Source organism: Aspergillus neoniger (genome assembly GCF_003184625.1).
Source record: "Aspergillus neoniger CBS 115656 unplaced genomic scaffold BO87scaffold_17, whole genome shotgun sequence".
Lineage (NCBI taxonomy): Eukaryota > Fungi > Ascomycota > Eurotiomycetes > Eurotiales > Aspergillaceae > Aspergillus > Aspergillus neoniger.
In genome coordinates this window covers 435,740-458,277 of record NW_020291145.1, presented here as the reverse complement: position 1 = coordinate 458,277, position 22,538 = coordinate 435,740, and the positions used below count along the sequence as shown (strand labels likewise).

At 52.0% G+C, this 22,538-nt stretch overlaps 8 protein-coding genes across 8 annotated transcripts in view; 2 read left to right on the top strand and 6 right to left on the bottom strand.

Annotated features, from left to right (window-relative positions):
- Positions 1-1,594: 1,594 nt before the first annotated feature.
- On the bottom strand, positions 1,595-2,479 carry BO87DRAFT_387006 (uncharacterized protein; the record flags this gene model as incomplete). The annotated part of the gene is made up of 1 exon (XM_025624791.1): positions 1,595-2,479. The coding sequence occupies one exon, from the start codon at positions 2,477-2,479 to the stop codon at positions 1,595-1,597; it is 885 nt and encodes a 294-aa protein (XP_025479518.1).
- A 1,087-nt stretch (positions 2,480-3,566) lies between these two features.
- BO87DRAFT_61493 (putative G1/S-specific cyclin Pcl5) lies at positions 3,567-5,953 on the bottom strand. Its single transcript, XM_025629426.1, has 2 exons — positions 5,366-5,953; positions 3,567-5,296 (listed from the first exon to the last, which is right to left on the bottom strand). The coding sequence occupies exons 1-2, from the start codon at positions 5,775-5,777 to the stop codon at positions 3,579-3,581; spliced, it is 2,130 nt and encodes a 709-aa protein (XP_025479517.1). The 5' UTR covers positions 5,778-5,953; the 3' UTR covers positions 3,567-3,578.
- A 5,336-nt stretch (positions 5,954-11,289) lies between these two features.
- On the bottom strand, positions 11,290-12,735 carry BO87DRAFT_387004 (epoxide hydrolase; the record flags this gene model as incomplete). Its single annotated transcript, XM_025624790.1, has 6 exons — positions 11,290-11,379; positions 11,436-11,591; positions 11,647-11,767; positions 11,816-12,002; positions 12,056-12,471; positions 12,518-12,735. The coding sequence occupies 6 exons, from the start codon at positions 12,733-12,735 to the stop codon at positions 11,290-11,292; spliced, it is 1,188 nt and encodes a 395-aa protein (XP_025479516.1).
- Positions 12,736-13,109: 374 nt separating this feature from the next.
- BO87DRAFT_335201 (putative aminotransferase) lies at positions 13,110-14,658 on the bottom strand. Its single transcript, XM_025620480.1, has 7 exons — positions 14,548-14,658; positions 14,458-14,491; positions 14,285-14,414; positions 13,921-14,241; positions 13,797-13,874; positions 13,244-13,751; positions 13,110-13,197 (listed from the first exon to the last, which is right to left on the bottom strand). Exons 1-7 carry the CDS (start codon positions 14,621-14,623, stop codon positions 13,142-13,144), a joined length of 1,203 nt encoding a protein of 400 aa, XP_025479515.1. The 5' UTR covers positions 14,624-14,658; the 3' UTR covers positions 13,110-13,141.
- A 463-nt stretch (positions 14,659-15,121) lies between these two features.
- On the top strand, positions 15,122-17,195 carry BO87DRAFT_61740 (nucleobase cation symporter-1 family protein). The gene is made up of 3 exons (XM_025629427.1): positions 15,122-15,240; positions 15,298-15,623; positions 15,670-17,195. The coding sequence occupies exons 2-3, from the start codon at positions 15,488-15,490 to the stop codon at positions 17,127-17,129; spliced, it is 1,596 nt and encodes a 531-aa protein (XP_025479514.1). The 5' UTR covers positions 15,122-15,240; positions 15,298-15,487; the 3' UTR covers positions 17,130-17,195.
- BO87DRAFT_61061 (IPI1/TEX10 family protein) lies at positions 17,196-18,517 on the bottom strand. The gene is made up of 3 exons (XM_025629423.1): positions 18,396-18,517; positions 18,255-18,327; positions 17,196-18,196 (listed from the first exon to the last, which is right to left on the bottom strand). Exons 1-3 carry the CDS (start codon positions 18,441-18,443, stop codon positions 17,262-17,264), a joined length of 1,056 nt encoding a protein of 351 aa, XP_025479513.1. The 5' UTR covers positions 18,444-18,517; the 3' UTR covers positions 17,196-17,261.
- Positions 18,518-18,863: 346 nt separating this feature from the next.
- On the top strand, positions 18,864-19,730 carry BO87DRAFT_387000 (hemolysin-III family protein; the record flags this gene model as incomplete). The annotated part of the gene is made up of 4 exons (XM_025624789.1): positions 18,864-19,169; positions 19,253-19,491; positions 19,587-19,631; positions 19,682-19,730. The coding sequence occupies 4 exons, from the start codon at positions 18,864-18,866 to the stop codon at positions 19,728-19,730; spliced, it is 639 nt and encodes a 212-aa protein (XP_025479512.1).
- A 480-nt stretch (positions 19,731-20,210) lies between these two features.
- Positions 20,211-22,538, bottom strand: part of BO87DRAFT_386999 (regulator of nitrogen metabolite repression) — a gene marked incomplete at both ends in the record, with an annotated part of 2,914 nt that continues 586 nt past the window's right edge. The window contains one exon of the mRNA XM_025624788.1: positions 20,211-22,401. Within this exon, the coding sequence (XP_025479511.1) occupies positions 20,211-22,401 (2,191 nt within the window). The remainder of the gene's footprint in view (positions 22,402-22,538) is intronic.

The following is a 22,538-nucleotide window of genomic DNA, read 5'->3' as shown; positions in this document are numbered from 1 at the left end:
CTGGGAGGTACAAGTAACGGTGCCAGTAACAACCAACTTGAACAATCATGTCTACAATGGCTTCCTCTCAACCTCCATACCACGCAACTCTCTCTTACCTAAGGTTAAATCCCAATAAAAGTGAGACAAGTTAGAACAACCCATCCAGACAGACACTGAGGAGATTATCAACTCTGTCCCGGGTCGTTCTCTGGCTTGTGGATTTACTGGGAAATACTGGTAACAACCAGTTAGGAGATCCTGAAACTGCGTATATACAGGACACCTGGTTCGCTTTCTGGGGTTGGGTTTACTTTCCTTTTTCCCTTCTTCCAAGTCGGGTCGAGTTTATCTACATATAAATCCCTCACTGGGGTAATACCTACAGACAGAAATGCAGTACTGCCAGTCAAGTCCCTTTCCAATATATGATGGCTACTTGTCAAAACCAGCATGCGTCACAAGGACCTTGGAACTTCAAGCTTTGAGCTCAGAATCAGCCTTTCACTCCTCGCCTCATATAGAAGACAAATGACCCTGAAGAATGATAAATCTTTTCAAGAACCGGCAACTATACCATCTACTACGAAATGACCCATTCCGCCTTTCACAACGTTATCAACGATAACCATGTCTGACCTATCTACTTGACACCCATCTCGGTAGTGCATACTCCTATCGGTTGAGGGCACTCCTCGAGCTCCTTTCTCAGGCCCTTCCTGGTGATTCTGGGCAGTAAGCTGGTAATAACACTATCACCGGGAGGTATACTGCGTACCCTGCCCAATATGGTAGTATGGTGTGGGTAATACTGGTAACGCCCCTTTCCAGACATTGGCTGAACTATCCTGGATGAAGCTTCATCCATTATAATCACTGCTGCGATCTTTATGCATATCCCTTGCTCGGGAGATGGTCTGAATACTCCTGCCCTCGACAAGTGCTGATCGAGATCATCGTCTGGGGTTGGTATGGGGGATGGCTTGTACCAATCCATCTATCTAACTGGATTGGTATGCTGGATATGCTGCCTAGATGGTGATGGACATTACCTGGGCACAATCACAGTGGTCTATGCCAATTCCATAGCTGAACACCAAACATTGCTTGAGCTGAGCTCTCTTCTTGGATAGATTGCTCGACAGAATGGCTGTTTATGGATGGATAGCAGTGTCACAGTAGGTCTGAGGGGGTGGTTGGGACAGAGAACACATGGATAAAGAAATCGTGATGGTGGTGGTATAATACCCACGTGGATTGATACCAAAAGACATTCGTTGCTTTGGAGAATGGTCTATTCTGGTTGAAGTTAAACAAGGGTGTGCTTAGTATCGAGATGTGTTGAGCGATGGAGTATCATAAAAACTTCCATTGGGTGATATGCAGGTCACTGATTATAGTACTTGTGGGATCAAGAGAAACCCGTATCAACTTATATCCATATTCCATCAATGATGTTATCCATACTACCCATATCCTTCATAGTAGCTCATAATCACCGATCGTCATATTCACTCCTTTCTCGTATCTCATCTCATCATCTCCATACCGTCCTCATCATCCATCGTAATTCACATAGCCACCACCACCACCACCCCCTATACACCGAAAAATTTCACTCTACCTCCCCAGGCAACCTCACATCCCCCCACCCCCTCCCACTCCCATCCCCAAACCCGCCACCACCCCCACCACTCCCCCACTCCGTAACACCCCTCCACTCACTACCATTCAACCACCCAATCCTCTGCAACCCCCCAAACCCCCCAATCCAATAAACTTGCTCGACCCTCAACCTGGCCCAATAACTACTATGCGGGGCGCCCTCCTTCCCGGGCAACCACGCCTCCGCATCAGGATGTTTCTCAAGGAAACACTTCCGCAGCGCGGCCTCCACAGCCTCCGGCACAGGCGTCTCAAACGGCTCGACGTACCCGAAGAGCGTGACGCGGGGTAAGCCCGCCTCGCTGAGGGGGAAGCCCGGCCAGAGCGGGGACGTGTCGTTGACGTGGTCCCACCAGTCGAGGGAGAGGGAGATGTTGGACCCCGCGGCGGTGTTGCGGAAGGTGGTGGCTACATGCAGGGCTAGGAAGGTCGGGTTGCCGAGTCCCCTGGGGGATTCGGATGAGGTGTCGTTGGCGGGCAGGTGGGGGTCGCAGTCGGCGAGGTATTCGGTTTGGGTTGTGGAGTGGCCGGCTAGGGAGGGCGGGGTGTGCGAGTTGGGGGGGAGGGGGGAGGGGAAGATGGTTGAGGCGGTGCCGGTGCGGGAGAGGGCGAGGAGGCGCCGGGCGAGGAGGGTTGAGGTGAACCAGGATGGGGGGGCAGTGTTGGTGGTGAGGGTGTCGGTGTCGGTGTCGAGGTTGTACTGTGTGTCGTAGGTGGTGGTGTCGGTGTCGGTGAGAGGAGCTTGTTCGGATAGAGGGCTGGCACTGACGTGGAGGAGGTGGGTTAGGAGGACGAGTGCGGAGAAGAAGGTCGTGATGAGTGGACGGGCCATCATCGTGGTGTTGTGGATGGCTGTCCTATAGATGAAAGGTAGGGGATTTGCTTCTGCGATGAAGGGATAAGGGATGGATAAGGAGATAAGGAAAAAGAAATAAGGGATGGCAGAGGGATAACGGGATACCAGCAAGGAAGTGGTGTCACCGTGAGGGGAAGGTCACGATCTGATCTTATCTGATCCACGCTAGATTACTTCCGGTTAGTAGCTCCATGTGACTCTAACGGTCGGCAGGTGACTTCCCGGTCGCATCCGGTGATTCCGGCCTTGTCCGACTTCGGCGCCTGCCTGAGGCCACCGTGTGACTCACCGGAAACGCCCCGACCGTGGATGCTCGATGCTATCTCCATCACCGGCTGACCACCACTTCTGCCATCATAGTTGCGGTGAGTCATAGTGGCGCGAGTTGATCGCCGAAGTGCCTCCGTCCGGATGCACAGACTCCGTTCACGGACGGGCTGTCCTATGTTCTACAATGTACCCATGGAAGTGGGGTGATCAGACAAAATAGTCACGGAACATGGGTCTCTCACAACATCTTCGTATTGCTTATCCTCTTGCAGAGGATTGGTCCTAATAATCGAGCAGAATCCTTCGTTTGCCAGTAACTCCGCAGTAATAGTATAATGCGTTCCCTCGCCCTTCGCAACCCATGTAGTCAGATGTCAGAATAATGCAGGCGAAAACCAGTGAAAGAAGTAGACCCGACCGTTCCCACCACACTCCAGTGCCGCAATGACAGACAGAAATAAATAACGATAGATATGGCAAATGTGCACAGAAAAATAGTAAAGATAGCAACAAACCTCCCCAACGTACATCATACACCAGTAGTCTGCCATAGCAGTACTACTGTACAAGTAGCCTCCCCGAATCGACAACAGCTGCAGGGTATATACAAAGACGACTTTTGCTTTCCCCAAACGCGTGAATCACCTGAGAAAGTTCGCACAAAACTTTTCCCTACCGGTCTGCGTCTCTTCCGCTGCTGTTGCAACCAGACCAGATTTGGTCAAAATAGAATTATGGGTATAAATGTAAACACTTTTCCGCAAAGGAAAGGAAATGATAAATGAATGAGTCCAGATATCTGGGAGACCTAGTAATCAGCCCGCATGCTTGGGTTGAGCGCAATCTTCCTGGCTTCGCTCCCGCAGCAGGCACGCTTCATGCCAACGGGGCCCGAGAGCGGAACGTTGTAGTTCAATGCACTCAGCTGAGAAGCGGTGAGAGTTTGCGTACGACGGGCCTCGGGGTTCAGGAATAGATCCGCCATGTTCCCATCAGGTAGTACAGTGCCTTCAGCAAAGGTATTGGACTTGACGAGATGACGGATTTGACCGTGCAGCATGTCCTCGGATCCGGTGCGGCCGCGTTTGCGACACACACGCCGACCAGCGTTCTGTTGCTCGATCGTTTGCTGAGCGCGAGGAACAGCACCAGAAAGAGCACACAGACTCTGTGCTGCCTCGTGAGCAGAAGACAGGTCCACCGGCGGCTCCAGTGAGTAACCGGACATATCCGGAACCTGGCCAAGAGGACCGCCATAAGTCTCGGGCGAGCTGTAAATATCTCCAAGTGCACCCTCATCAATGGGCGATGCGATGGCCAGATTCTTGCGGCACTCCTTGAGGGAGTTGCCAGTGCATCGGAGCGTAGCCTGAACGGCCAGGCGAGGCATAGCAGACACACCAGTTGAAGAGCTGGAAGACATAGATGACGATCGCGATGACTGCGACGACATGCTTGACACATCCGAGATCATCGAATCCGGAGAAGACGCAGAGGAAGCCGAGCGGGCCAGAGAGGACCGGCGCACCAAGTTAGGGTACCCATCAAACGTGTTAGCCCGAGGGCAAAACTGTAGTGACGGGCGCTGGTCGTAGATCGACCGCGCCGTGCACATGTTTTGCGCCTGGGACATAGCAGTTTGCATGTAACGGCGGTGCGCAGGCATACCGCCAGCACTCACTGCAGGAGTGGAGGCGATGCTCGCTTGAGGCGTCATCTGCGGTGTCGGCAGCATAGCCGGCCGCGGCATGGGCGGCAATGACGGGAGGGAGGGAAGTGTGGTCTCTTTACGAGTCACCGACTCCAGCGCTTGACGCCCGCATGCAGCGATTTGCTCATGGATGGAGGGCAGGCTGACGGGCTCGTTTGTTGCTTGGCCGGGAAGATCCCTCTTGAACGATGTGCCCCGAGGGGATGGCGAGTCCGACACCGAGCGGGAGCCAAAAGACTGCATGGTAGGCGTCGCGGGGCTGACGTCAAATTCCTCCAGGTCAGGCGTGAGCTTCGGGATGATCGTACGCCAACATTGCCCATCCCCAAAAGCCATGTTACCAGCACCAGGGGTGTACTTCAGTACAATGTCAGTCCAGCGCTGAAAAAGAGACTCGGGGATATGGAGTCGCCAGTTAACCGCTTCCAGAAACATCAGTTCGTTCTGGTTGATCTCGGCCGTGTTCAGACCGGAGATCTTACTCCAAGCGCGAGCGGAATAGTTGCGATCTTGGAGATACTTGGATGCGAGGATTAGCGCTGCAAGAAACATGCGCCGCCCACACTGCATAGCCCGGCAGACGGGCTTGCCCCGGGCCTGGTCCTGAGTCGCCTCATGGCTCGGCACGTGGGGCTTGATCTTGATGAGATAGTAAAGCGCCACCTGGAGGGTGCTATAGCTGGTGCGGGAGCGGCGGAGTGTCTCCTGGATGAATGTCCGCAGAGGCAAGACGCCTTTGCATCCAGTCGCCGAATCACTCCGCAGCGAGACAGCCGACAAGGGCCAAATGACCTCAACAATCTGCGACGCGGTGTCTTCACACGGTGTACTTAGTTCTGAACCTCAACCACATCATAATAAAACGGACAGCTCCCCAGACTTACCGACAAGGTTATCGACAAAGTTGACCTTCCGTTCCGATTGTCTCAAAAGACACGGCGGAGGCCGCGTGCATGAACTGTTGGTCCGCCGCGGATGCTTACGTAACTCGGGCGGAATAGCAGGATCAGTTGCCTTCGGGACCACGCCCCTTAGGTAACCGCGCGCACCGTTTGCAGCAGCAAGTGCTCTTCCCCCAGCCTGGTATTCGCCTTCATTCTCCCAGATCACATCAACCGGGTTCGTCGCGGTTGAGGAGATGGAACTCTGGGTGGACAGGCCATCTAGCGAGAAGACGGAAGAGGACGAGGAAGAGGCGGAGGAAGAGACCGAGGATGCATACGGGTGCGCATAAGCCGTTCGAATTTGGCTGTTCGGGTTTGGATCCTTCAAACCCAAAATGTCAATCCCTGACATATCCGGGATGATGTCCAGTCGAGCGACCTTGATACTTTTTGACAAAATAAAAAGAAAAGGTCCGAAAGTACCTCAAATGGTCATCCAGAGGGCTAACAAACTTGAGCTAGCCTTCCTTCTATGCGTCGGATATGACACGAGACTGTAAATTTAAACCGTGTGTGTTTTTTCAAATAAACCGTTGTGCGTGAACCGTGAACGTGTAGCCGATAAGACAAGGAACCGTCTTTTTGATCGCAGGCGACGGCAGACCCTTAAGAGAGAAAAATCGCCAGGTTGTCGAAGATATAGTATAGTAGGACAGTTTAGGCAAGCGAGAGAACAACAATCATCTAGCACGGACGTGATATAAAATGATGCTGTTGGGTTGGAAGTCGGGCGGTAGGTGTGGGTATGAGGAGGAAGCCGGTGAAGTAGTGGTACGTGTCAAGGAATCGGGAAAAGAAGAAGGGGTTTACCGTCTAATGTTCCGATCACCAGTTGGAGAGTCCCGAATAGATCAAGCCGAATATCGCGTAACCAGAGAAGACACGTAATATGTTGTCAACGTGACCCTCTAGAATGACAGATGCTGGAAGCTATTTAAACAAACGCAGCGGTCTTGCCGGAGGTTCGGAGATCTGAGGAGTCTGCAACACGGGTGATCGGAACAGAAGACTTGATAACAACAGGGTACATTTTGAGATGCGCAGGCGCAGGAGGTTATATCACGGGCCGATAGAGCGGCGGACTGTCAACAAGCAGGCGAGATAACCGGCGCTTGTCCAGGCAGTCAGCAGTCGTATCGGAGGCAGAAGACAGAATAGGTTGGTGAGGCTCAAGGAAGACTGGAAGGCGAAGAAGGAACGAGTCAGCAACGATCTTATGAGTATCTCTCCACTTTAGCGCTCGTCTATGACTCTTACGCCGGATCTCACGGTGAGGGTCCAAGAGTCCGATGACTATATGGGGGGCGGAGCAATAGACAGTGACTAACTGGTGGTGGCGGCCAGACTAAATCACAGGCAGAGATGGCAACCTGAAGCTAGCCGGAGGCGAGTGGAACGACGCAGCAGAGAGTCAAACAGCGAGAGAGAAAAAGGAACGAAATTAACTTACGCAGCAGCCAGTGGCGAGAGTGGCGGAAGTGGTCTTGAGACTCTTGGGCGGATGCAGGGACCACGCTTCACAGTCTTTCACAAAGCGGGCGAAAAAGGGTGAGCGGAGAGGCAACGGGAAGAGCAGACGAGCCAAACAACTGAACAGGAACCAAGATACAAAGTGAAGCAAGATTAAACAAGGAAAACTAGTATGACTCTACACTCTCAGTCACACTTCCTTTCTAGTGAAAGAAAGAAAGAAGATGACAAGCGTGTGGGAAGGGGAGGAAGAGAGGAGGGGAGGGGGAGGAATATTAGTGAGTGAAGGGCGAGAGAGGGAAGAGATGGCAAAGTAAGAGTCAAGTTCCAGTCTAGTCACAGTCACAGTCAAGTCAGCCCTGCTGGCAGAGGAGAGAGGGAGAAGGAGGAGGGCCCGGAGTAAGTAAAGTAGAAGGGGAAGGCAGACGATGATCGGAACCAGGACGGGAGCGGATGGGAGTGGAGGGAGGAACGATGACTCTTCACACGCCCGTCCGAGATAGGGACTGCCCACTACTGGACAACTTCTGGGGCCCGGGTTGGGCATGGAGGCTTTTCAGTTTGGTTTGGTCTGGTTTTGGTTCTGGAATCTGGTACTGGTTCTGGTTCTGGTTCTGGTTCTGGCTGTCTCTGACTCTTGACTCTGGTTCCTTTCCACTCCTGGTTTTCGCCTCTCAGCATTCCCATTATTCATGAGTATTCATCTCATGTCTTCATGGCCCTGGAGGCAAAATTCCTCTCCCTTCTCTTTTCGCTTCCCATGCCCCATGGTCGTCGGGAGTCTGCCGACTCACAGCTTACAACTTCAGCCTACTTCTCAAGACTTCGTATCCCATGTCACTTGTCATGGTCCTACAAACAACACAGCGCCGGCACTTTTCCTGCCTTTCTTTTCTCACGTCGCATGACTAAGATTCCAAATCCACCTCGATCCGATTCTAGTTATGGCCATTACCGAAGCCGTCACAAAGGGTATCGAACATAGATAGTACTGTCATTGTGTAGATAGATAATACGACGTCGCAGAGCCCGATAACAACCATTAGATCTCATAGTCTGATAAGGGGGAGGGATAGTCTCTTTTTCCCTCCGCGCGACTATTGCACAGCCGATCCCGGGTACTAGACTATCTGCGGTTTATCGCCTAGAGACAGCGCGCGCGCGCATTTAGGTGCTTATGACAGTGACAGTGGCTGTTGTCCTACATGGTTGTCAACCCTGGCTGTGAAAAGAGAGATACATGATAGAGCAGAAACCAGCACGGGCAGCTGCTTTTGACGTACGCAGCTGAAGTTGTACTGTACTGCAAGGCAGCTGCCGCCCGTTCCATCTACTAGGTAGGGGAGGATGGATGGTTGACGTCTTGTCTCATCCCAGAAATAAGCATAATCCAATAGATTGAAGCGATGAAACCGGGTTGTCATGAATTTTAGTTGAAAGAAAAAGAAAATAAAAGAAAAAGGGATGTCGTCTATGTACGGAGGGATGTATGTAGGTTGGTCCATAAGCACCGGCCCCAGTGTAACATAAAATGAACGATCCCTTCTCATTGGAAGGGAGAGGCCTGCCGCTTCCGTCAATGGCCCAGCGAAAATTGGTGGTGGTCAGCCAACCACCGCGGACGGATTTGCCAGCCACGCCACCACCGTCAGAAATGGGGGAATGGAAAAAGAGAAGAAAAAAAGGCTCTGCTGAGGCAGTGACACGTACATACATGGCGAAAAATGGACTCGAGGAGATTATTGCTCTCCTCCTGTCTCCTGCCTTAAAAATTTGTCGTCGTCATTTTGGGGCGTTTAGCTACTATTCTTGTTTTCTGCCCAGACTTGGTTGCTAGAAAGGGGAAAGGAGTTTTGGATGGGGCTGCTGAAACTGCACTGCACAAACACAGCCTGCTGGCTATGCAGCTATCACATCTAAACATGTCCCCTTTCCCCTTATGCCCCGTCTTATTGTGCTCATCTTACTTGGTCGCTTGAGGGGGATGAACATGACCTGATGCAGAGAGCACAAAAAGTAACAGACCACGACCACGGGAGCGCTACTGTACCATATGCTGGAGCCAGGACGAACAACTGGCTGTGGAACCGCCCCCGGTCGCAGTAAGATTAGGTAACCAGGGTGGTGAGTCCAGGCAGCAAAGATGCAAAGGAAGAAAACAAGAACCAGTGACAGTGAAGCAACCATCGACAAGCGCCGTCTAACTAGTTCGCCTACTCGGGACTTAATACGACTTAGTATCTAGTAGCCTCCGTCGTTGCTCCGTAGATGATGCTATATCCAACCAATCCTCTCGTCCCGCGGCCCATTGTATGATCATGAACCAAAGCTACTACGGTTTGCCTTTCCGGGGTAGTCTGAGGCTACGGACTCCTGGCCTAACTAACCACATCATGGTATGGACTAACAAGTAAGCCGTATCCACCTCGAGGACCCAGCAAGACGTCAAGGGTCATCTTCGGAACTGTTGTGTAAGGGTTCTGTGTGAGTGTAAGGAACGTCAGATGGGTCGAAGTCATACAGCCTTAAATGGAGCAGATATTTACGGGGTACATCTCGTTCATTGTGAGACAGTGTAGTGGGTGATGGCGATGATGATGCACGGCTAAGCCGGTGAGTGCATAGGAACAAGTCTGGACACATAAGCACTACATAATCACATCACATGATTCCACTGTTCTTCCACACCTGCCCTTTTAAAAAAGGTCCAGGATAATCTTCCCCTATGCAAAGTAGTTTATAGTTCATATGCAATAACTGACTAAAATAATGCAAACCAAGGTTGGGTCACTAAGAACCCCGGGGTCAAACGGCGTCTGGCTTACAAAATAAGCTGGGTATCAATCTCAGAGTAGTAGACTAGGCAGTGGAACTCTAAGAATAGGCAGACGACCATTGGTCAGACAGCAGAGGATGGCCATATGATAGTCGTAGTATCAATCATCAAAGGGCTGGCTGGACTGCCGGGGGTGACAAATCTCATGACCTTCCCTACCCGCAGAACCCGTACACTGAGTCATGGCGTGGGTGGCTGTGGGATAATCCGACCACCAAGAGAAAAAAGACCTGAATGTCCTTTTGCACTTCTTCCAAAAAGGACAGCCAAAGCCGAAGAGGGGTGGAGCCACACCGCCCAATGAACGCGGGGTTATCAGGCTGTCCCGGTGAGTTTTTGTTGCCCACTTTGGCTTCGCTGGTTGGCCCGGCTGTCGCTGGAAAGCCCCACCCTCCCGATTGATCCCGACTCGGACTTGGTGGTTTGGAGAAGCATCTGGCAGTCAGGATCATAGCAACTTGTCTAGTATACAGATGGTTAGATAGTCGGTAGAGGTCAGAAATGAGGAGTCACGGTCAGCCTAAAGTCTCGACCGGACTGTGTCATCGGTTTAGGCTCAGACGGCATGTGCGAAAAGTTTAGCTCTGTCAAAGCCTGTCCGGTCATGTTTCAGGCTTTGGCAACAGCAGGAAAATATATTTTGTCAAACGGATGTGAAGTTAATATCACCATCCCGGTCAGAACTGTAATACTGTGAATGCGAGACAGTACTATAATACTAAGGAGTATACTACTAGTAGCCTTGCATTAAAGACGCCAACCTCAAACCTTGCTAGAGGGAAAAACACTATCTGCAATCCAAGTCAAAAGTTCAAACAACTTAAAACAGCCCGTCACAAAAAGTACCTACCGTTACGCTCGGAGTGTTGGTTATACGCATCAAGCGAAAGACTAAATTGGCAACCGGCGACAATACAACAAATCAGCGCAGACAACTTCTCTCCGGATCCCGCAGGATAGCAAATCCTTTTGTAGGACTGTCAAAGGCTACGGACGAGGCAGCAAGCAGCTCCACCGTCTAGAACGGGATGGAAAGAACCTTACTGGCAACCCCTCTTTGGGGAACTCGCATGAAGGATGCAGGCTAATGCCGGCCCATGCGGGCGACAGGATGTACTCCCCTTAAACGAGGTACCACGGGCCAGGATGCTGGATGAATGACTGGTGAGCGTTGGTATCTTGTTCTGGGGGGTGGTGCTTTGGGCGAAGGATGAGGTCACACGATGTGAAGGAAAAAAAAAAAAAAATAGGCAAGGAGGGAGGGTCGGAGATATGCCAGCCATCACGGGATTGCACAAACTTTGTATTGATGAAAAGTACCGACAAAGCCACGAGGATCGTCTCATCAGAGGGGTCCAATCCGGTTGTAGTCAAAACTCAGCTAACAACATGCCGTAGACTCAATAGATGGGTGTCCATTCAGATGGAGAAGTCTATTATGAGCGATATATACAACTACATCCGAGACAAGCCTTAGTGTCTGATTCGCATATCGCTATTGGACTGATGCAGCCTTCCGAGCATGCTATAGACGAACCACGGTAATCGTGGCACCATCTCATTTTCTTCCAGCCCATACTTGTTCACAGAACGCCGTCAAATCATCAAGGAAGTCCTGTGGTCTTTCCAACGCTGCAAAATGTCCTCCCTGTGGCGTGTCAGCAGATGCCGCCAGATGCCGCCAGCAAGACTTGGTAAGCATACCTTCTCGTGAGCTTGCCAGAACACCAGGTTTCCGGTTGTCTCAACCCAAGCGCGTGGGGTGGGTACAAGCTCCTTCGGATAATATGAAAAGCCAAATGGCTTGCGGATGTACCATCGGGGGTCTTCGGCCTGTCTCAGCTTGGGCGGCGGGACGTTCTGGGTCAGGGTGAGTATGATTACGAGGTTATAGGCTGAGGTAGAGTCAACATACCTCCCGATAGTGGTAGATAGACCGGGGGAATGTTTCAGTAAACCAGTACAGTGATACAGATTCCAGGATAGTCTCCAAGGGTATAGCCTCATCAGCCCAGTCGAGGAACTTCTCTCCAATCCTGTATGTTTCGTTAGTTGATTGATAAATGGTGAATGGAAGTGCATACCAGGCGAGCAGCGCCACCGGATTTGTGGATAGTACGTTACCGATCGTGCTGGGTCGAGTACCATGCTCGAGAGCATATCCGCTGCCATAGGTACCAAACCACTGAGCGCGAGCCAGCGCGCGTTTGTCTTCCTCAGTAATAGCGGTGTCTGGTACGTTGGAGGGCTTTCCCATATAGCACGCATTCACTAATGATGGTTAGATGAAAACGTCTGCAGCGAAGAGACAATCGGCAGCTTACAATGCACAGCTTTGCAAGATTCATGATCAACTGCAAGTATGCGACCGATCCTTGATCCAATGTCTCCACCTTGTGCCACATAGCCATCCTCGAAACCGAGATTGAGCATCACCTTGTTGATAACGCGGGCCGTATCAACGCCAGTGAAGTTAACATCCAGCGGAGGACCAGATGAGAACGTGAACCCCGGAAGCGACGGAATCACAATATGGTATGGCAGGTTTTCTGGGCTATATTTGTCCCGAATTGAAGTCAGAGCGGGAAGAAACTCGAGAAAGCTGCCTGGCCAGCCGTGGAGAAGAACAATAGGGATTGCATCCTTTCTCTCGGAGAATAAAGCCACAAAGTGAATGGTCAGGCCCTCGATATCATACGTGAACTGAGGGAAGCTGTTGATACGGCTTTCTGCTAATCGCCTACATTGTTCAGCTTTGCTGAGTTCAGCCAGTTGATGGATCTTACCATTCAAACCTCTTCCAAGCCTCCTTTGCATTGGCGAGCCAATCATTGGTTATACCATATTTACGATCCTGCTGAAGACCTTCGTATGTTGGAGGTGCGAGCTTTGACAGCTTGACCAATAGCTGCAGCTCCTCGATTTGCTCGTCCCGAATATGGACCTGGAAAGGAGATGGGATGACAGTCGCACCTGAGGGGACGTTACCGAAAGCAAGTGCCATTGTGATATCAGAAGCTGTCAGAGAGCAGATGTTGAGCAGAGGAAAGCTACAAATGTGGTGAAAGCAAGGAGCGGGGTGACTTGCTGTTGCATCACATGGTTTAGTTGTACTAATATAGCTCATGTCAGCAAATTTCTCGGTGTACTCACAAAGTTAGCATGCAACCGCGTGGGTTCAACTAGGACAGTCGCTAACTACAACAGAAGGTTAGTGGTATTGTGGAGTTCTATGGCTGCTTACGAGACCCGAGAGGTTTACGAGCATCTAGTTATAGAATTTTCTATTAGGAAAGGCAGCAATGACATGGGTCTACATGTCTGCTGCCTGTCAGGTCTTTTCACGGAGAAAACTGTCTCAATAGCTGTCAGAATGGCCATTTCTGTTGTCAAAGATCTACTAGGTAAGTCTAAATTCCTGCTATGATTTCCTGCAGCAGCTCAACAAGTGACGTGATTTCTTGCTCTGTCTGATGTTAGTACCCAATCGTTAAGAGGAGGTATAAACTGACCAGTGTTGTAATGAAGCATGCTAATCCGCACAACTCCATCCTCAACGTCGTCCAAGCCGATGATGTCCTTGAGCAACCGATGGCTATACATATGTCCGCTGCGAAAGCCGAAAGGGCTTCTTTTCTCTACCTCCTCAACTAGCGCTTGGCTCTTGATGCCCTTCACGGTGAAGCTAATTACCGGAACTCGTAGATCTTTGTTGGCGGAAGGCTCGCCATGGATGATTACACGGTCATTACTTCTCAGAAAGTTAAGAAGAATCTCCTGAAGCTTCTCTTCATAGGTGGCGATTTCGTCCCATGCGGCGGGGAAATCAGATCCGAAGTATTCCAGGACACGTGGAATGCTTTGTGTCAGCTCAAAGTTGGCGGAAGCCAGGTTCAGCCTGAGGTCGAGAGTTTCTGTGGATTTGAAGTAGTGGCACAGAGGAGTTATCTGATCATGGATTCGCGACGAGGCATACAGCTGGGCGATGTGAGGACCATAGACTTTGTACCACGAGAATGCCTGTTTTTGTTAGATCACGGTTTGTCTACACCCTGGTTTACTCACGTAGAAGTCGACATCGAGATCCTTGACGTCGACCTGGCGGTGTGGAGCAAGCGCGACGCCGTCAACGCAAAGAAGAGCCTATGTATCATGAGATGATGATCGAGTATATGCAGGAACGTCATACCCTAGGAGCCTGATGCACAACCTTGGCGATCTCCTTTACGTTTGTGATGGATCCTGTGATATTGGAAGCATGCGGACAGGCGACAAGTCTGGTCTTCTCCGACATCAACTGCTTCAGCTCAGAAGGATCGCAAACAGGGTTCAGAGGGTCTGAAGCCCCCCACCACTTGACCGTAAGCCCCAAACGACGCGCGATCCTGTCCCACGGGGCAGAATTGGCCTCATGATTCAGCTTGGACACGATCAGCTCGTCTCCTGGTTGGAAGTCTAGAGCTGTGGAGAGGTTGTGCAGGAGCTGCGTTGTTGAGACACCCAGGCAGATCTGCATGGATTAGCATTGTACATTGTTGAACAGGTTTCCATACCTCTTCAAGCTTCGCATTTATAAATTTTGCTGCTGCTTCGTAGCCGTGAGCGTAAGCGGCAGTTGAGACCTTGGAAGTATTGTAGGTTGCGCCCAATTGAACGTTAGTCTTCGAGAGATATGATGTCACCCTGCACTTGTTAGGGGAATTTGCTAATAGCTTGGGGGACATACGATTCGATCACTGTGTCCAACACTTGGCTGCCTCCTATATGCTGTTAGCAATTCCCCGTTTACGATACTGGTGGGTAGGATGTAACCGACCTGCATTGTCCAGGAAGATCTGCTCCTGGTTCAAGGCGGGGAAGCGAGAACGAGCCTGCGAGATGTTGAAAGACATGTTGAGTGGTACAGTTGGTAGGTGATGCAGTTGACCAAAATTGATGTTGTATGGGATAAACCGAGATACCTCGTGGCAGCCTGAGGGGAATGGCAGCGAGAGGGGTAAACTGGCATCTCCACTCGCCCCATTCTTAGCTTTATCGCAACTTCGGGCGCGTCCGAGTACTCAGCAACATCAGATCTACTAAGTGGTCAATTTTTGAACCATCTTGATTTCTCTATGCTGCCTGCTGACAATCATGATTATAGACTGCGACACTCCTGGAGACGGAGGCTACGCAAGCCGCACAATCACATCCCCAAGATGGAGCAGAATAAAGAAAAATGACTCGATTTGCAAATAAGAAACTCGATGAATCATTATGGCTAATGAAAAGACGCTTGGTAGCTCTATCTGCATACCGCAGCGAGCCGATCTCACATTCCATGCACCCTGAACCACGGTTCGATCGCAGAAGTTGTCGGTTGAGCCAGTGCCTGACGTCAGGTGGGAGGCCTCTTACTTTGCGTGATACTATAACTACTTATCAGCCAAAAATGGCATCCGCTGGAGCACCCCGCTATTCATGTCTTATCGAGTCTGGGCCGATAGTCTGTTCGGCGACGCATCCAATAGTAGGGTAGTGGCTATCGCAGCAGGGATGCTTATCATGCACCAGCTTATCTGGCTAGACAGATGGGCTGCAGATCGTGATTGTCAGCCTGCAGCTTTCTTCCTCCAACATTTAGACAGCGCAGCTTGTGCGACCGTATCCCTTACGTCGATCTACCATATTGCTTTTTCGCTTCCGCACTTCTGTATCGGCTGACTTCAACCTCTACCCACTTCATCTACCGCATCTCGGCGGCACCATACCTAATCATGAAGTTCAGACGGCCTCAGCTTCGAGTGCCACAGTCGCGCTCTGCTTTTGCGGATGGAAGTGCTCGCTGGACCAATCTCGATCTCGATCCAGTTCCTTTTCATCGTCGACAATGGGGACCGCTCAGCTTTATCTGTACGACTTCTTCTTCGTTACTCTTGCTGTGCTGACAGATGTACAGCGTACTGGGTCTCCGATGCCTTTAATGCAGCTACATGGCAGTTTGCTAGCAGTATAATAGCAGTCGGGCTTAGCTGGCGCGAATCACTCATAATAGTCGCGATTTCGTTCTTCATCATGTCTTTCGTCATCGCGGGCAACGGTGCTGTCGGTGCGATCTATCACATTCCGTTCCCGGTGATCTCACGGGCGAGCTGGGGATTCTGGGGATCATACGTCGCCATTGTCTCTCGAGTCATTTTGGCGCTGTTTTGGTTCGCGATTCAGAACGTCAACGGCGGAAACGCTGTGCGTGCAATGATCGGAGCCATCTGGCCTAGCTTCTTGAGGGTGAAGAACGAAATACCTGAGGATCAGGGTATTACAACGAATGGCATGGTCGGATACTTTATCTTCTGGCTGTTTCAACTTCCGTTTCTCTGCATCCACCCGAACAAAGTGCGGTGGCTGTTTGTGGTCAAGTCTGTGCTTGTGCCGATCGCATGGATTGCGATTTTAATCTGGGCGTTCGTGGCAGAGGGAGGGGGTGCAATGTTTGAGCAGAAAGCGACTGTCTCGGGGTCACAGTACAGCTGGGTGTTCTTGGCGAGCATGACATCGGTTCTGGGGAACTATGCCACTCTTAGTGTGAATCAGTCCGACTTTTCTCGATACTCGCGTGTTACGGCAAAGTGGCAGCTTCTCTACGTCCCTATGCTGCCTATCGTGTTTACATTCATCTCGTTCATCGGCATTGCTGCCTCCTCAGCTGGCTACGCCAGATATGGCGGATCAGTCCCATGGGACCCGATCGAGCTAATCAGCCACTGGTCCAGTCGGTCATGTCGCTTTTTCGCAGCCTTCTCATTCGCTCTGGCTTCCCTGGGTGTCAACATCTCCGCCAACTCGATCTCAGCAGCCAACGATCTGATGGCCCTGTTCCCAGGACACGTCAATTTGCGCCGAGGCCAGATCATCTGCGGTATTTTGTCATGGGCTCTAGTGCCATGGAAGATTCTTGAATCGGCGGACAGCTTTTTGAACTTCATGTCAGCGTATGCCATTTTCCTGGGACCGATTGCAGCTATCATGCTATGGGACTTTTGGCTGCTGAAGCATGGAAAGTACGACACCCTGGCTCTGTACCAGCCAAACAATCCGGTGTATCGATACTCGAAATGGGGCGTGAACTGGCGCGCCATTGTGGCGTTTATTGTCGGCGTGGTGCCGAGTCTGCCAGGACTGATCAACTCTGTCAATAGCAGTGTCTCGGTTGGCGTGGGTATCCACCCGTATCAGTTTGGATGGATACTGGGGTTTGTGGGGACTAGCCTGGTGTATGTAGGTTTATCGTGGCTCTTCCCTGCCCGACATGCTATTATCGACAGGGCCGTGATGGCCGAAGAAATCTACGATGGACGGGAAGTTGACGGAGAATCCGAAGAAAAGTTGGACAACATGCACGAGAAGGCCAAAGTATAATACTTTTGAAGCATATAGCCAGCAACATAACAAATCTATAACAATGCACCCATAACACACATTATAAACAACAGAACCCAGTACCAAACGCCGTAGCAACACAACACAACACAACATGAAACAGCAAATCAATCAACCCTCCCAATCCGCCCCTCTGGCCTCCTTCAACACCTTACTCACAGCGGACGAAGCACGCCCAACCTCCCCGCCATCCTGCCTCGCACTCTCCAAACCACGCTCAACAGGAACCAAAAACCGTCCCTTAAACACCCGGAACCTCTCCTCCCTCGTCTCATACATCTCCCCTTCCTCATCTCTCGGCGCACCAAACAAATTCAAATACACATACGGCTGCGCCGACTTGGGCACCATATGCACATCCGTCTGCACAATCGGGAACCCACCACCAACACCAGTCCCACTTCCACTCTCACCCTCACCATCCACCTCCATCCCATCATCATCATCATCATCACCATCCTCCCCAATCCCAGCCTCCAAAAACTCCGCCAACACCCCCAAAACCTTGACCATGGGCTTCCCCTTCGCGCCGGCCTTCCCGAACGCGGCCCGATTACTCGACCACTTAGAGCTCTCCTCGGTATGCCAGCCCAGCACAGAGAGGAAGCAATTCAGCGTCTTGATCCATCCGCCCGCGCACGATACCACGGCTTCTCCGGCAATCTCAACCAGCCAGGAGAGGACGTCCACGGCCGTGACGCGGATGTCGGCGGCTAGATGCGTCATGCCGGCGCGCACGTACGGCATTAGGCTGGCGACGTGGTCTTCCACGTCGCTTGGGGGCAAGGTGCGGAGGAGCTTGAGGAGCTGGGTGCGCACGGTTGTGCTGGCGTCCAGGATTAGGGGGGAGAGGGTGGGGAGGAGGGTGCTTACGGGGATGGGGAGGGGTTGGGATGTGGGGGCGGAGGTGAGGTGGGTGGTTAGGTGCGCGAGGGAATCGCGGCGCTGAGTGTCGGATTTGGAGTTTAGGAGGGAGACGTGGTGGGTGAATTGGTGGGTGGTGCTGGGGGCGTGCAGGGAGAGGGATTGTTGGGTTAGGGTTATACCTATACCTTTATTAAAAGGATATCACGGGTGGAAGGGTGTAGTGGGGAAATTAGTTACTTTTGGATTTGAAGCTCGTGTCGGTGAAATTGTCCGGTTTGGCTTTGGCTTTGCCGACTTTGAGCTTGGGTTTCTGGTGGGAGTGTTAGTATGTTGGTTGGTGGGTATGGGAGGGGGTATGGATGGGATGGGGGTGGGTACCTGGAAGTCCTTCTGCTTCTCCTTCTTCTTTTTGGAGCTGGAGCCCATGGCTACAACGTATAGACTCTGTGTTTCTGGGTAGGAAGGGTGTATATGTTGGTTATGGGGTGATTGGGGCGTGGTTGCTGGTTGATGTTGTTGTATGAATGCGATGAATTTTTATATGGTCACGTGTGTCATGTGATATGGTGGATGTCATTGGTCAATGCATACAGCTACACCAACTGATATTCTATATGTAGTAGGAAGCAGACACTGCTGATAATTAAGATACAGCTATTGTTGATCATTTACACTACATGTCTATATTCTACATTATGTATGGTACTAATTCTCAACCGTACCTTCCTACTATAACCACAACACAACACACCACACCACACCATAGTCCACTTACACTACATCCATCCTCCTAAACTACCACTATCCACTACACTATACTGACCATCTCCAACAACCACAATCACAATGATTAATCCAGTCACCCTCCCAATCTACACACACCTCATCCCAGCACTCATCCTCCTCGTCACCCCCATCCCAATAACCCCCCTCCCAAACCTCCTACTCCTCCCCCCAACATCCCAAACCCTCACCCTCCTCCTCTCCACCCTCTACCACGTCCACGAATACAAATCCCCACAAACATCATCTACCTTGTACCTCCGTCTCGATCAGCTGGGTATCATCCTCCTGATTGTGGTGAACTCCATCACGGGGATATATTTCGGCTTCTATGAGGATACATCCATAAGGGATGGGTATATGGTATTAGTAAGTACTAACTAGTTAGTATATATTACTATATACTGCTCTCATTGCTAACAATAAGCACCTGAACTAAATGAATAAATTAGATATTCAGTCTGTCTATATTCCCAATAACAACACACCTCCTCCTACCATCCCGATACACATCATCCCCCGAATACAATACCTTACGGATTATATCCCTGACAGTGCCCGCCCTATCGGCAGTCATACCCATATTCCATGGGTATCTCCTCCACGGCGGAGAATATCTCCTATCTGTCGGGGTGGGGTGGTATATCTCTGAGGGGGTGGTGGTTCTTTTGGGTGTTTTTGTGTTTACCTCGTATGTATTTCTGTTTCTCTATTTCATTTATTCTTTCATTCCTACTACTACTATCTTTCATCCTTCTGTCTTGGGTAGAATGCTAATGAGGATAGACACGTTTCCCCGAGCGGTGGTATACTTCATTCCTCTGGACGGAGGTGTGTACTTCGCATGTTGTGTGACATGTTTGTGTTGTTGTTGGGATTAGTTTCCATTTCATGGGTGTCATGCAGGCTGTACGGTTCTGGTTTGAATGAAGGGATGATTGAAAAGGAAATAATGTCAGTTCATTGAACCATCCTTAGACTACCTAGCTATTCATAATCACAATCAATCACAATCACAATCAAAGCAGAAAATCACTCTAAACAAGGAGATGCGCACTTCTGCCCGGTCCGAATTCTGAAACAAACAAACGTAACACAATAAAATAAAATCATCAAAATCAACATCAGCAGCAGCACAGCAGAATGGACCGGACAGACGCGATTGTATCAAGCAAAAACACACAATAAAATCCTCCCGCTCATCCATCCCCTTCATTAGACATGTACTAAGCTTCCCCAAGAACCGAAATCGCATCACTCATTAGACCTGCCGCCAGCCAGCGCAGACCATTACCTTGCATATTACCAACTCCTGCTCGTCTAGCGAGAACTCCTTTGCTGCGCGGTCATGTCTATCGTGGAACATCAGAAACAAGAAAAGATTCATCCCGTGAAACTTGTCTGCAAAGTTTACAGACTCATAGTCAGCCACTCCCATTCCTGGCTGGCTCCTTGCCCACCGGCGATACTGTGGTTGGCCGGGTTGGCTGCCGCCGGGGGCATCGCCGGCGCCAGAGGCACCACCTTGGACCGTCCGCTCGCCGTGCTCGACTTGCTGGCTTCGTCGCCGCCCGCCTCCGCGTCCGTGGCCTTTTCCAGCCGACGCTGACGCTTCGGCGCCATCTGCACGGACGAGGTTCCCCGACTCTGTCCTGGAGAACTCGTCGTCGGGTTCGCCTTCGGAGGCGCCGCCGCGATGGGGACCACGCCTGCGGCTCTGCCCGACGTACTGCCACCCGGCACCGCGGGCGGCGACTCCGACGACGTCGCACCACTCTGCGCCCGGCTCGACGTCGGCGTGGTGACTGTCGTCTGCTGCACCGAGTTCTTGCGGGCCGACTTCTTCGACGCGCGCGATGTGCCCACCGCCAGACTGTTGGCGCTGCTGCGGTTGCGCTTCTTGATCACATCCGTCTTGAGCGACAGTGGCCGCACCACCCCGTGCAGCTTCAGGAACAGCCCGCAGGCGTTACACAGCGGCTGACCCTCAGGGTTACGCCGCCACAATGGGGTCGTCTGCGTGAAGCAGTTGGTACATGTGGTGGGGCCACTGCTCTGCTCACCGTTCTTCGAGCCACCCGGACTAGCCGGCCGAGACGGCACGGCACTGTTCAAGCCCGACTCTGGCGGTGTGTTGGGTGACGTGTGTGAAGTGTTGGCGTTCATGCTCTGCCGCAGCAGCTGCGCAGTATTAGGAGTCGACGTCGTCCGTGCAATCTTCTGCCGCCGGGGATCCTGCTCGCGGTTGCGCACCTCACTGACCGAGGCGGCCGAACCATGCGTGCGTCCCAGACTGCCGCTCTGAGTCCATTCACTGGGGGTATCCATCATGTCGGCGGATCCGATCGTTACATGCTTGCGGTGCTGCGCGCTGAAGCCGGGAAGCGAGTGGAAAGAACCAGGGAACTGAGCATCCCACTGCATGCCACCGTTCATGTCCGCGCCATCATCCAGATCACCGGGCATCGTCAATCCCGCACGGTCGGAAAACTGGTTACCCTCGTCATCCTCGTTGTCCGAATCAGCGCCGAAGCTGAACATGGCCGCATGGGAAGCCCCGGTCGAGAAATCGTTGGGGTTGAGCACTTGAGTAGGATCGACGTGCTGGGGCTGAGGAATGGGATAGCCCGGCGAGTGCATCGAAGACGAATGGTTGCCAGAGTGGTGCGACTGGTCCTGGCTCTGGTTGAACATGTATCGTGGCTGCAGCGAGGCAGACAGGTTCGACGTGCGGTGCGAGACATAGTTGGGGACCCGGCGCTGCGTGCGCGCATCCACGGATGGCATATCGAAGAACATTGAATGTTCACCATCATAGGCCGGCTGCGGTGTCGATGCAGTAGACTGGTATCCCGACGGCGGCGGGGAGAAGAAATCGGTCGAGTTGAGGGACGAGGCCACCGGCGTATGCGCATACAGGTTGGCAAAGGGGTTGCCTGACGTCATGGGGGACTCGGTGGGAGAAAAGGTAAACTGGGTCTGGTAGGGACCGGCGGAAGTAAGGATCGGATCTTCACTCAGGCCGTAGGTATCCAGACCAAACGGCATGCCAGGTGAAGTGTGGTTGTGGTGGGAGGAATGGTTGTTGTTATGGGACATCGCAAAAGCCGACGACGCATCGAGGGCGTAGTCAGGCACACCGCCCGACAAGTCCGGATCCTGAGCCAACATCGCGTTCGACACGGGCGGCACCTGGGGCGACGCCTCGGCCGGGCGTTTCCGAGTGGGCACCTGGAGGTTGAAGAACTGGCGCTCGTCGATGCTCGTCTTGCGCACCCGACGAGGTACGTAGCCGAACTCGCTGTTTCTTCGCTGGTCCTGGGGTGGGTGGGGGAACGAAGCGGGCACGGGCGTGGACTCAGCCACCTGGTCCTTGCGAGACTTGATCGGGATGGCTGCCGACGTTGACTCGCCTTTTGTGACTTGGGGAGATGGGTGATCGGACGGAGACTCGAAGGGAACAATGAAATCGTCGAGGTTCATAGGATCAGAGGTCAGGTCGGTGGAGAGAGAGGGATTTGCCGCGGTCGGCTCGCGATCAGTGAGACGCAGTTGAGCAATGCCACTAGGGCCGGAGACGCTGTTTCGAGCGGAGGCACTACTAATGACGCACGAAGTTCGATCAGCATTCCATCGAGCGACGGCAGGGGGGGGGGGGGGGCGCACAGCCGGGCGCTTGCGTTTTGTGTAGCTCTCACAACTACGGCGGAGGCCCACGTGACTGGCCGGTGGGCGGAG

Coding starts and splice junctions, on each gene's coding strand:
- BO87DRAFT_61493 (XM_025629426.1), bottom strand. CDS start 5,777: ATGTCAGGGATTGACATTTTGGGTTTGAAGGATCCAAACCCGAACAGC. Junction 5,297..5,365: donor CTTTGTCGATAACCTTGTCG/GTAAGTCTGGGG, acceptor CACCGTGTGAAG/ACACCGCGTCGCAGATTGTT.
- BO87DRAFT_335201 (XM_025620480.1), bottom strand. CDS start 14,623: ATGTCTTTCAACATCTCGCAGGCTCGTTCTCGCTTCCCCGCCTTGAAC. Junction 14,492..14,547: donor GATCTTCCTGGACAATGCAG/GTCGGTTACATC, acceptor AACAGCATATAG/GAGGCAGCCAAGTGTTGGAC. Junction 13,198..13,243: donor CATGCTTCATTACAACACTG/GTCAGTTTATAC, acceptor AACATCAGACAG/AGCAAGAAATCACGTCACTT.
- BO87DRAFT_61740 (XM_025629427.1), top strand. CDS start 15,488: ATGAAGTTCAGACGGCCTCAGCTTCGAGTGCCACAGTCGCGCTCTGCT. Junction 15,624..15,669: donor GGGACCGCTCAGCTTTATCT/GTACGACTTCTT, acceptor ACAGATGTACAG/CGTACTGGGTCTCCGATGCC.
- BO87DRAFT_61061 (XM_025629423.1), bottom strand. CDS start 18,443: ATGGGCTCCAGCTCCAAAAAGAAGAAGGAGAAGCAGAAGGACTTCCAG. Junction 18,328..18,395: donor AGAAGCAGAAGGACTTCCAG/GTACCCACCCCC, acceptor CACTCCCACCAG/AAACCCAAGCTCAAAGTCGG. Junction 18,197..18,254: donor CACGAGCTTCAAATCCAAAA/GTAACTAATTTC, acceptor ATAAAGGTATAG/GTATAACCCTAACCCAACAA.